Source organism: Glandiceps talaboti, chromosome 18 (genome assembly GCF_964340395.1).
Source record: "Glandiceps talaboti chromosome 18, keGlaTala1.1, whole genome shotgun sequence".
NCBI lineage: Eukaryota > Metazoa > Hemichordata > Enteropneusta > Spengelidae > Glandiceps > Glandiceps talaboti.
The window spans coordinates 11,373,410-11,385,000 of NC_135566.1; the positions used below are offsets into that span (position 1 = coordinate 11,373,410).

General features: G+C 35.1%; 1 protein-coding gene across 2 annotated transcripts in view; it reads left to right on the top strand.

Annotated features, from left to right (window-relative positions):
* The window catches only part of LOC144448836 (FACT complex subunit SSRP1-like), a 28,128-nt gene that overhangs the window by 5,262 nt on the left and 11,275 nt on the right, over positions 1-11,591 (top strand). The window contains exons 8-16 of one of the 2 annotated variants that reach the window (XM_078139143.1): positions 4-132; positions 861-1,082; positions 1,451-1,535; positions 2,172-2,307; positions 2,542-2,587; positions 3,394-3,514; positions 4,123-4,317; positions 4,825-4,934; positions 5,979-6,183. In XM_078139143.1, coding sequence (XP_077995269.1) covers positions 4-132; positions 861-1,082; positions 1,451-1,535; positions 2,172-2,307; positions 2,542-2,587; positions 3,394-3,514; positions 4,123-4,317; positions 4,825-4,934; positions 5,979-6,183 — 1,249 coding nt within the window. The remainder of the gene's footprint in view (positions 1-3; positions 133-860; positions 1,083-1,450; positions 1,536-2,171; positions 2,308-2,541; positions 2,588-3,393; positions 3,515-4,122; positions 4,318-4,824; positions 4,935-5,978; positions 6,184-11,591) is intronic. The other variant, XM_078139144.1, reaches the window with a different exon arrangement.

Genomic DNA, 11,591 nt, shown 5'->3' on the forward strand with positions numbered 1-11,591 from the left:
TAGAGAGGACTTAGAAGCCAAGTTTGAAGGCAAGTTACAGAAAGAGATGTCTGGAGTTCTGTATGAAATAGTGAGTCGTATCATGAAAGCCCTGGTTAATAGAAAAATCACTGTACCTGGCAACTTTAAGGGGTAAGTAACTGTATTTGAAGATAATGTATCGTACATTTCATATACAATTGTAATCATGGAAACCACTTATTTTGTACATCTCTAAAGCAATATTTGTTACATTGCAGTCACAGTAAAGAATAATTGGCACCTAGAGAGGCCATAAGACTTAACAGGTTCAAACAGTTATTCTAAATGATTTGTAGACATTTCTTAAAGTTAATAGTACACATCAGGTAAATATTGTACAGTATGTCATACCAATGTTGCTCACTCACAAAACTTTGGTGCTCACGTGAATATCACCCTTATAGGTGAATGAGTAGGTTACAGTGTCCACCCTCCATTAACAAATGTTTATTGTGGATCAAAGTGATAAAAAATTGATGTCTTGTGAGTGACACCATATACTAAGTGATTGGGAAACACCTAATTATGGGGTCACAAGAAATTACTGGTATCAGGGCCACGATAAAGGCCCAATGTGGATCAGAATTAAGATATATGTGTAAAAACTGGTTGTTTGGCAGAGCTATAGAAAAAGTTGGGCCAGAACAAAAGAATGATTCTATGTAATCCTGATTAAGATAACGTTAATGTGATGACCAGAGATTGAAGCATGGCCCTTTAAATTTACCTGTAGTGCATACTGCTGGATGGTTGTCATTCTGTAATGAGACTACGTCTCGTTTCAATTATTGTTTGTTTTCAGTGATATAATTTATACGTTTTTAACTTTCTTCTTCCAGGAAGTCTGGTACAAGTGCTATCAGCTGTTCATACAAATCAAACAGCGGATTTCTGTACCCTCTAGAAAGAGGTGTTATTTATGTACACAAGCCACCACTACATATCCGATTTGATGAAATCGCCTGCGTCAACTTTGCACGTGGTACCGGAAGCAGTCGGTATTTTGACTTTGAAATTGAAACCAAGAGTGGAAATGTCTATGGTTTTAGTAGCATTGATAGGTAAGTGTAGAGTTTATTGCATGCATGGAGAAAGAAAGGAAAAGAATGTTTGTTTACTGTGATAAACATACATGGTTAAAATCTGTAGTGTAATGAATCATGGTCACGTATATAAGCAGTTTAGTCTTGCAAAGTGTCAATGTATAATACTTTCTCTGCTCTTGTACAGATAAAGTGAAAGTTTCAGACAAATTCAGTTGCTAAAAGGTTTGCAGAGGTTTCTTCAAAAAATTGTTTGTATGTTGATGCTGAGAAATTTGGCGCATTTTTACTGTTTATCTCTAGATGCATACAGTGTATTCTATGACTTTGTTAGTTGAACTTGAGACACTAACGATGTACATGTTTGTTATCATTATTTAATCTAGGGATGAGTACAGTGTACTCTATGACTTTGTTAGTACAAAGAGGCTCAAGATAAAGAACGTAGGACTCAAAGATGGCAATGCAAGGGTAAGTTTTCCTGTATTACACAGTTTACTGGTATATATTCTTTGAATTACTATCTTCAAGGTTACGCCGTACAGTAATTATGACCACTGGTAATCCAGCCTTCAATTTACTATTAAAGATAGGTGCAAACTAAATCTATTGTTCTTCAATGGTAGATTACACAAGTGGGTGATATCAGTTCATCTGTTGTGCAGTGATTCCAATCACCCTGTGATCAAGATAGTATAAACAGTGGAAGTCCAAAAACAGTACACTGCAAGTTTATGGAACTCTCGCAATAGAAGTCTGCAATGCCTCCCTACTGAGACTATAATTGAACCAACATCCATTCAAAAGCTTATCACTGTTGTATCAATATGTTACCACAATAGTTTTAGTTTGTGTTTATCTTAGTTAACTGATGGCTCGACTAACAGAGTAATAAGTCAAAGATGAATAATTTTCAAGACAGTTTTTACATCACTGTCGTATTGCATTTGAGTTGTCATTTTCTAATTGTTGGTTGGTGCCAATAACTGATGACTTGTTACGAGGAGAATGAAATAAGAATCTTTACTGAGACGCGAAAACACTTGACCAGGAAATAAAATATTTGACTAAGTATCGCTCAAGATAAAAGATGTATTTCTTTTACAGCCTGGTGCAGTGGGTAACTATGATGAATTGATTGGTAGTGATGAGGAAGACACACATGATGCTTACTTAGAACATGTCAAAGCTGAAGGAAGAGAAAGACAAGATTATAGTGATGACGACTCCGATGACTCATCAGGTAGGTTTCTATGGCAACATGACATTCAGTGATTTTGTTTTAATTTGGTTGTCATAACCTCATAATTTCAATTTCAAATTCTCCTAGCAACATTGATTGCTTCGAGTTAGTTTGATGGTGGAAATCTTGTGATTTTAAAATCAAATTCTAGTAATATTGATTGCTTTGGGTTATTTTGACGTTCAAAACGTTTTGTATATTTTTTAATGTAAAATTCATCTTTTTATTCTTCAGATGAATCTTTTAATCCTGGTGACAGTGGTAGTGATGTAGCTGAAGAGTAAGTTTAAACTTTAACTTGATTCAGTCATATTGATGCTTACCTCGTTCACACAGAATTAGACATCTTAACTTTAACTTGATTCATTCACATTGATGCTTACCTCATTTACACAGAATTAGACATCTTTATTCATTCACATTGATGCTTACCTTGTTTATACAGAATTAGACATCTTAACATTTAACATAGCCATTCTACTTCACATACTTTTTAGCTTCCAATATATTGCTATGTAAAATGCTAAACTCTTGTATTGTAGGGAGAGAGCTAGGACTGCCTGAGGAAGGATGGCTAGGGTGGACTGCAATAAGCCTAAAATTTGCGGCATATGGACAACCTAGTCCCAGTTCTTTTTCCCTTACATGCAATGGATTTACATTCCATAATATCAACTGGAATTGAAAGCTAGAATACACATAATACTTAGTGTCTCTCAGAACAAGTGGCAGTGAAGTGAGAAGTACTAGGGAAACATGTAAAACCTTTAGAAGTGTCTGACTGATTTCAAAAACATATACAATAGTACTTTATGATTACAAGCAATGCAGGGCACAAATGTTAATTTTTCTAGTGTCTTCAAACCAGTGAGTATGAACCTTTGAAAAAGGTCTCTCGTTTTACCAAAATGGCAAAGAAAATTGCATTTTTTTCTCAAAATGTAGTGAAAAGTTTAGTAAGGCCCAAGAGTCGCCATGTTACTGTGTTGTAAGGGTTAGCATTACTTTAAGAGATATTAGGTGGATTTCCATCATTATATTGAAATGTACACTTTTCTAAAGTCTATCCAATTGTTTTTTTGTCAGGTATGACAGTAATGCTACATCGTCAGAAGGAGAAGAGTCAGGTAGTGAGAGTGGAGCTGACGACACTAAGAAGAGGAAAAAGGTGAAAGAAAGTAAACCAAGGAAGAAAGCTAAAACAGTGGTAAGTTTGAGATAACATATATTGATATAAAAAGTAAACCCAGGGTGTGTTTATGACAGTGACGGTATTTATCAACAGAGTTGCCTGTTTTTGTTCCATCCAAGAGAATAGTTTTGATAGCTAACAGTCAGAGATACATGTAAATAAACATGCAAATGCCATTTTACCAAGCGTGTCTATCTTAACAGGATTTACCAAACATTGCTTTTGTCATTATAGCTAGAAACATTATCATTCACATATCAGTCCAGATAGTGTTTGAAGTCAATAGATTGATCAATAAATCAATCAATTATTCCATTAATCAATCAAAAGTGGCAGCCTTCAATACTAAGGAAAGTTCAAAAACTCTGTACAGTAAGAAGGCTCTATTGATAAGTTTTTTGAGTTCTTTCTGAAGGCATTAGCTGTATGTTTTTGTCTTGATTCCAATGTTAGATATGTTCTGTAGATGAGGCACAGCAGATTTATTGAACATATCTTTTTGTTTGTTTGTTTGTTTGTTTGTTTGTTTGTTTGTTTCATGTTTGTACATTTTATTGCTATCCCTTTATTGTATTGATTGATGGATAGAGTATTCCTTGTTTCTTTATTACTACGTTGTCTAGTCTGAAAAACCAAGAAAAAGAAGACAGAAAAAAGAGAAAGATCCCGATAGACCTAAAAGACCAGCTTCAGCATATTTCTTGTGGTTGAACAAGAATAGAGAGGGCATTAAGAAAGAAAATCCTGGTATGGCTATCACGGAGGTAACCAAGAAAGCTGGGGAAATGTGGGGCAAGCTGACAGATGAAGACAAAGAGGTTAGTAGTTAGGTCACAGGTCATCACTATGGAGATAGCCACAGGTGATCACTATGGAGATAGCCACAGGTGATCACATATATGGAGATAGGTCATCACCATGGTGATACGTAACAGGTCATCACCATGGCATGAGATCACAGGACATTACGATGTAGAGAGGTCACAGGTCATCACTGTGAAGATAGGTCACAGGTTGTCACTATGGTGATAGGTCATAGGTCATCACATGGAGATAGGTCATGTCACTATAGAGATAGGTCATAGGTCATCACATGGAGATAGGTCACATGTCACTATAGAGATAGGTCACAATCTTGATGATAGTGGTAAACAAATTAATGTACACCATATTTTCCAGTCTAGAAAATTTTGCAAAAAATATTTTTTTCAGAACTGATTCCCAGAGACTTAAATTTTGAAACTAACATTTTGTATATCTTGTGTAGTAGGAATTTGTTGAACTGCGTAATTTCTTTAAACTGGTCTTTTGCATATCTGTCATAGGAATTTGTTGAACAAGCCAAAGAATTGAAAGTGGAGTATGAGGAGGCAATGACTGAGTATAAGAAAAGACAAGAAGAAGGAGGTGGTAGCAGTGTTAGTACAACTACAAGGTAAGACAGTAGATAGATAGTAAGGGATGATCACACAATACCACACAAGCTCAATAAGAGAACGTTGTTCATTGGGGAGGGGGGGGGTCTGGCATCAATGCGATTGCTGGACCTCAGTTTCGCAATTCTAACCAAATTGTTAAAACTTTCACTCCTTCAATGATAACAGCTTTTGTATTTACTACTGAGATGTTGATAAGGTGATAAAAATTTTCTTTTAATGTGAGATATGGTGCTGGGTTTGAACGGTTTCAAGTAGTATTTTGAAGTGTTTACCATCATCTCAGTAAACAGGTTCATAAGGTTGAAACTTCATGTTTACCATCATGTTTTTACATTGCACCGATCGTAGTAGTAGCTACAGTTTTCATGGTGAGTTACATCATATATAAACATGTGATGTCGCACTTGTGAATGTTCGTGTAGGGGGAGCCTCGGAGGGGGAAGAGGTTTTGTCGATGTTCGTTTATTGAGCTTGTGTGATATTGTGCAGTGGTCCCTAAGATACACCATGTCATTCCACTCTAATTGGCCTTCTCTTCCCGTAAAGTGGTGATGACAGTAAAACACATTTGCATCCTATAGACTATAGATAACCACCTTGTCACCATAATCAGTGAAATTACTTTTGAAAAGAGAGTGTGCCAAAACAATTTGCTGGTCAAATATGTATGAAAAGTCTTTGCTGTATGTAGTAAAGGTAAGTAGCTAGATAGCTTAGCAGGTGTTGTCAAATGCAATAATAGGCAAAATGGTACTCGTTGATTGGATTAGTCAGTTTCTTGTTTCTGAAATCCTTGTTCTATGGTAGGTCAAAACCTTGTGAAGAAGTTGTATTTTTTTTTAAAATCAAAATATTTGCAAAAAATCTTTATTTTAAAAATCTGAAATTTGAGTTGATTTGTGTGCATTTACAATGTTGAAATGTTTACATAATTCAGTCCTACTTTCTCTTGTAATATGGATTGTATCAAATGTAAAAAAAAAAAAAAGTATTGAAGATTTTGCAAAATTCTAAACCACAAATGTTTGAATATTTTGCAGTAGTTCTAAACCAAGGAAAGAGAAGGCAGTAGTTTCCAAGTCTCCGACCAAGAGTCCAAAGAAATCCACAGCAGGAAGTGGAGCAAACTATAAAAGTAAGGAGTACATATCCAGTGAGTCATCATCGGATTCAACATTGTCATCAGATGATGACGACAAACCACTCAAACCAAAGAAAAAGGGTAAAGGCAAGGAAGAAGATGATGTGAGTACTCATTCTGTTCAGTGTTATAAAAACAAAAGAATGGTATGCAAACTGGTTAGAGGGCAGTGTACGTGCATGTGCTCATGTGGCTCATTTTATAAAAGACAAGAATTGTGTGGATGTCTTTAGAGGGCAGTATACATGTATGTATGTGTCGTACTTATTGTAATAAATGTATGGATGTCATTAGAGGGTAGTTTATATGCAAGAAAGGTTGGATGTTCGTTGTCATAATTGTAGAAGGAATGGTGAGTTTATGTATTGCACTATTCTGGTGTATTGTATCATGTTCAAGATGACATAGTAAACTAGAAAATGTAGATTCAATATACTGCCATACTCGCTTACAAAGTTACTGAAAAATGAGAAATCTGATACGAAGCACAAGACTCAGTGTTTCCAAATCAAGAATTGTCATACTATCTGGTCATAGAAAAGTTCTCTATGTAAATCTTGCATGTAAAAATAATAATACATAAGATAAGAAATACCACATTGTCATTTACTGACTGAAATCAACCTTATACAATCAATTTTAGTCTGCCTAGTTACACCAGGGGATTCACACACTTGGATGTCCACAGCTGTAATAATATTTTTTTTTTATTGCCAGAATAAATATAGATATACAAAATATTATATACTAATCTACAAAATATCAAATTTTAGAAACCAAGGGTCAAGGATAGAGGATTAAAATAATTTGAAATCAAATTTCTGGCTAGGACCACAGAAAATTAGTTATTAAGAAGTAGTCGAGTCAAGAAATAAGTCAATGTGATTTGTAGTGTGTTTGTATCAAACTGATAGACTGAATATTGACTAGTGTATGTCAGACAAATGGAAAGGAAAGAGAGGACAAAACAATATATAAATAAGGCCAAATGAAAAAAAAATAATGTTCTTCTGATATCCTCACTGACCCTAGTTTAAGCCCCTGACCCTAAACATTTTTTTGCATGCAAAAAGGTAAAATGGTAACAATTTACTTCTATTTCTGTGTACACCTTCATGTCTTTGCCTCATCTGTGGTCACTTTAAAAAAAATTGTATTCCAGAGAGAAAACATGTCTTTTTAGACTATAACAGTACAGTTTGCATAACGTGTTTGTCTACTTAACATTTAATTGTCTTCATTTACTTCTTTTACACCTCATCAAACTCTCACGGAAGTATTGTGACCAATGAGAATCTTATCTTGGGGTCAAATTAATTTTTAAAAATTTAAAATAAAATAAAATAAAATTCCTACCTACCTACCCTATGTTTTCTGAAGCCATGTTATCAGAAACAAACATTTATTTTTATTTTGCCTAAATTAGAAGGAAGGTGTTGTTTGAACTACAGTTTCAAGGTGGTTCTGTTACTAATTCTTTTTTTTATTTCAGTTAGATTAACTATTAAAAGTAGTAATTTGATAGCAAACATCAAACAATTGTTGACCTTGAACTATTAAATCCTCTATGGCTTAGAGAACAGTATTGATTGTATCATATCCAATTTTACATTCTTTCAGCATAAAATGCACCTTTGTATGCCATAAAACACAGGTACTGAAATTCTGAATTCCATGTATGAGCCGCATTGTCAGGTGCCACTAGAGGGGGCTAGTCTCGTAACCATTCTGCTATGTGGATTGCGGTCTGTGCATTTGTCATGCTACATACATAGCCACAGTGAGTCACTATGACAGAGTTGTTTACTGAAACTAGGGTACAGTATCTACTGTTAATTTTATTGGTGATTGATTTAGAGCTGTGACCTTTGACACAAGGCCTTTGACCTTTGGAAATTCTGTTTTGACACTGACCTAGTTTAGTGTGTGAGAACAGGAAACCTATCTGTCCAGTCAGTCAGGAAATATGTTGAAGGACACAGAGTGTTGTGTAAGAAGGACAAAGCATTGTGAGGACAATGAGACGTTAAAAAGTGGTGTCATTGACATTATCAAATAGCAAATAAGTGTAAAATCAGAAAACTGATAGTCAGTTTGTGGTTGCTAATAAGTAGGAGCACCATGTTTTGAAGAGTGATGAATTCTTGACAAATGAAAGAAACAAACAAAATTGTCCTTGAAAACAACAAACTAAAGAAATATGCAACAAAATTGCCCTTGAAAAGTAGAGTATATAACCAAACAAAATTTTCTATCTAGGAACATTTGTAACTATATCTTCTCTCTCAATTCAACAAAATGTAACTAAAATTTATAAACAACACATTTTGGAATATATCACTTTTGTGTTTCTCTTTTATGAATTCTTTGTAAGATCATGAAGACTGTAGTTTTGACATGAATTCAAATTTATACAGTAATTTCAGTTGTGATAAATTTGAATAATTTTTGTCTCAAAATCTGTAAATTTCAAGGGAGTTTTCTATTTGAATCACCTCGCTATGGAAACAGCAGATTTAAAACCTCGGAATGTATCAATGTTTTAAAGGTTTTAAATATATTCATGTGGCAACATATCCCTTATCATTGTGGAAATATAATAATTTCATTGACGAATATTTTATGTCTGTGGAAAACGAGCAGCATGTTGCTATCTATATAGTTATTATAAACAGTCAGGGGAAATGAGATTAAGTTCTTATAGCTGTAACAGCAGTGAGTCCAACCCAGCCTAGTTTGACTATAGTCAGCATTTTAACTTCTCTAGTCCAGAGACTTGGCGATCTGACAGAACACAATTCCATTGTTCTGGCGTAGATGTTGCAGCAGTGAGTCTGACCCACCCTAGTTTGATTATAGTCAACATTTTAACTTCTCTAGACCTGAGACTTGGCTCTCTGACAGAACATAATTTGTAGTATTCTGGCATAGATGTAATACAGTAAGTCCGACCCAGCCTAGTTTGACTATAGTCAGCATTTTAACTTCTCTAGCATGGACACTTGGCTGTCTGACACAACATAATTGCAAAGTTCTGGTGAATGGCATTGTCAAACCAGATAACCAAGTCGCTGGGCTAAAACTCTGACATACACAGCAGATCTCTTGGTAACAAATTTGTGAGTCAGCCATCTAATTTTGAAATGAGAGGAGTACAAATAATGACAACATTTTGTAGAACAAAAAATAAAAAGCATGTAAACCTGGCAAATATTGGATAAGTAAATACTCTCGACTTGGATTTTAGGAAATTCTTTGTGTAATTTATTGTTAACATAACTTATAGTACAGGTTTGTGTTCATTTTGATGGATTTAACAGCACATTTTGTGGACAGAATTTTCTTATCTTATGTCTAAGGTGTCACCAAGGACAAAATAGCTGATATTTGTTCCAAGAGAGTACCCTGTTAGATCTATTGGTAAGGAGATTGATTGTAACAAAATTAGATTGCAAAGTATGTCATTGTTATGGTCAAGCAAAATCACTTCCCAGCGTAGTGTGTACTATAATGTCTAGGTTTAATGAGAAGTTTTGTATTTGAGACTTGGCTGGTCAAGGTGTGGATGAATTTTGTTATGCACACTTTACTGAAGAACAGTAGTCTGGATGCCAATGTGGTCTCAAAAAGAGAAAGAGAGCTGTGAAAGATTTGATGAAAGATAGCACTAGATTTAGTCTAGTTCCTATATGGTATCGTTGCAATTTACACCTACACTCACTAGTCTAGTTCCTATATGGTATCATTACCATTTACACCTCCACTCACATAGTCTAGTTCCTATACAGTATTGTTACCATTTACACCTCCACTCACTAGTCTAGTTCCTATACGATATCATTACCTTTTACACCTCCACTCACAGTTTAGTTAAAGACCATATTGGCCTAGCCTCCAGACTACACTAGACTACAGGTGTACAAGAACAAGTGTACAACTGAGATTGAAGTCCTAGACATGGCACCATGTTGACCAAGGCAGTCGTTTACAAGTTAACACAGTTTCAGCTAACATGTTTATAGACCCTTTAATAGTGTTAATACGGTTCTGATCACTAAAATTTATAAGAAAAGTGTCCAGTTTTTAGTAACATAGTTTGAACAATGGGGAGGATAGGAGACCAAGGATAATATCGCTATAAATAGACATTTGAAATAGTTTATGACATGTCCAAGCACTTTGTCAGTAATATTGTAAACAGTACAACAATTGAAATATCAGTTTATGTGACACTTTTTTGACAAACAACACTCCTATACATCAAATTTTCTCCAATGAACAATAAAAAAAGTGATTGATTTGTGTTTTGTATTTGTTAACCTTGTATTGAGAGGTCAAAATTATACTTCACTTGAATTCTACCATCATATTTCTATTCCTAGCCCTCCCACCATCTTGTGGTGTGATATTTGACCCTTGTTTTACTGGCTACAAATTTACAACATTCTGTCCCATTAAATTTAATTTATGGTAATGAGGAGGGGAGAGGGGTCTGGTAAAATGTACTTAATTTCAACACATTTTAAAGTTTAACCTGTAATCCATTGAATGAGGGGGGGGGGGGGGGTTGAATTCGTTTTTTCCCCATCAACAAAACTCAAAAACCCCAGTCACCTGTATTCTAGGCTACTTCAAGTTCTTAGATTAGATCCAATTAAACACCATTCTCGCAAACCAGAGCTGATATTTTTTCCGCGACACTGAAAATTAATAAGATTGATGGCACGTTTTGGACGATGTCGTAAAAGAGGCTTGTGGTTTGTGATGATGATGAAACACTTGTTAATGTAGAAAGTGTGCTGTTCAACACTTTTGTATGTTGGTCTTTGATAGGTGTGTATAGGTTTTTGATAGGTGTGTATGTATTTGTAAGTAGGTCTGTGGGAAGTTTGTAGGTTTTTGAGAGAGGTGTAGCCTCAGCCAGTGTGCCCTCTAATGATAGCCAAATTTTGTTGCGAGTCAAAATGATAAAAAAAACTGGCATTTCTTGTGAGTCACCACGTAGTAAGAGATACAGGTACACCACATTTCAGTGCGTCACTAGAAATTGTGTGCCTCAGTGGCACGTCAAATTAGCTTAGAGAGTGCACTGTGTACGTCTTTGAGAGGTGTGTATGTATTTGTAAGTAGGTCTTTGAGAGGTGTGTTGGTCTGTGACAGGTTTGTAGGTGTTTCCTCTTCTTGACTGTGACATTTTATTACCAGGGTTATTATTCATACTGATATGTAGGTAATTATGTCAAAAGTAACATAACTTGGTTGTTACAATGTGATGATCTCCCAGAAGATACAGGTAAAAACAAACCCTTTTCAAGGGTAAAATGTACTGATATGTATGTAAAGTCTATTGGTGTTCCCCAGGTAGATTTTTCCCACCAAAGTCATGATGCTAGTTAAAGAAAACTGTACATCTTTTATCAGATTCCCGTATGTTACCAGGGTCCCCACCAAAATTGTAATAATGGCCTAATAAAAAAAAATTGTGTGGTTCCGATTACGCTCAATCTTAGAA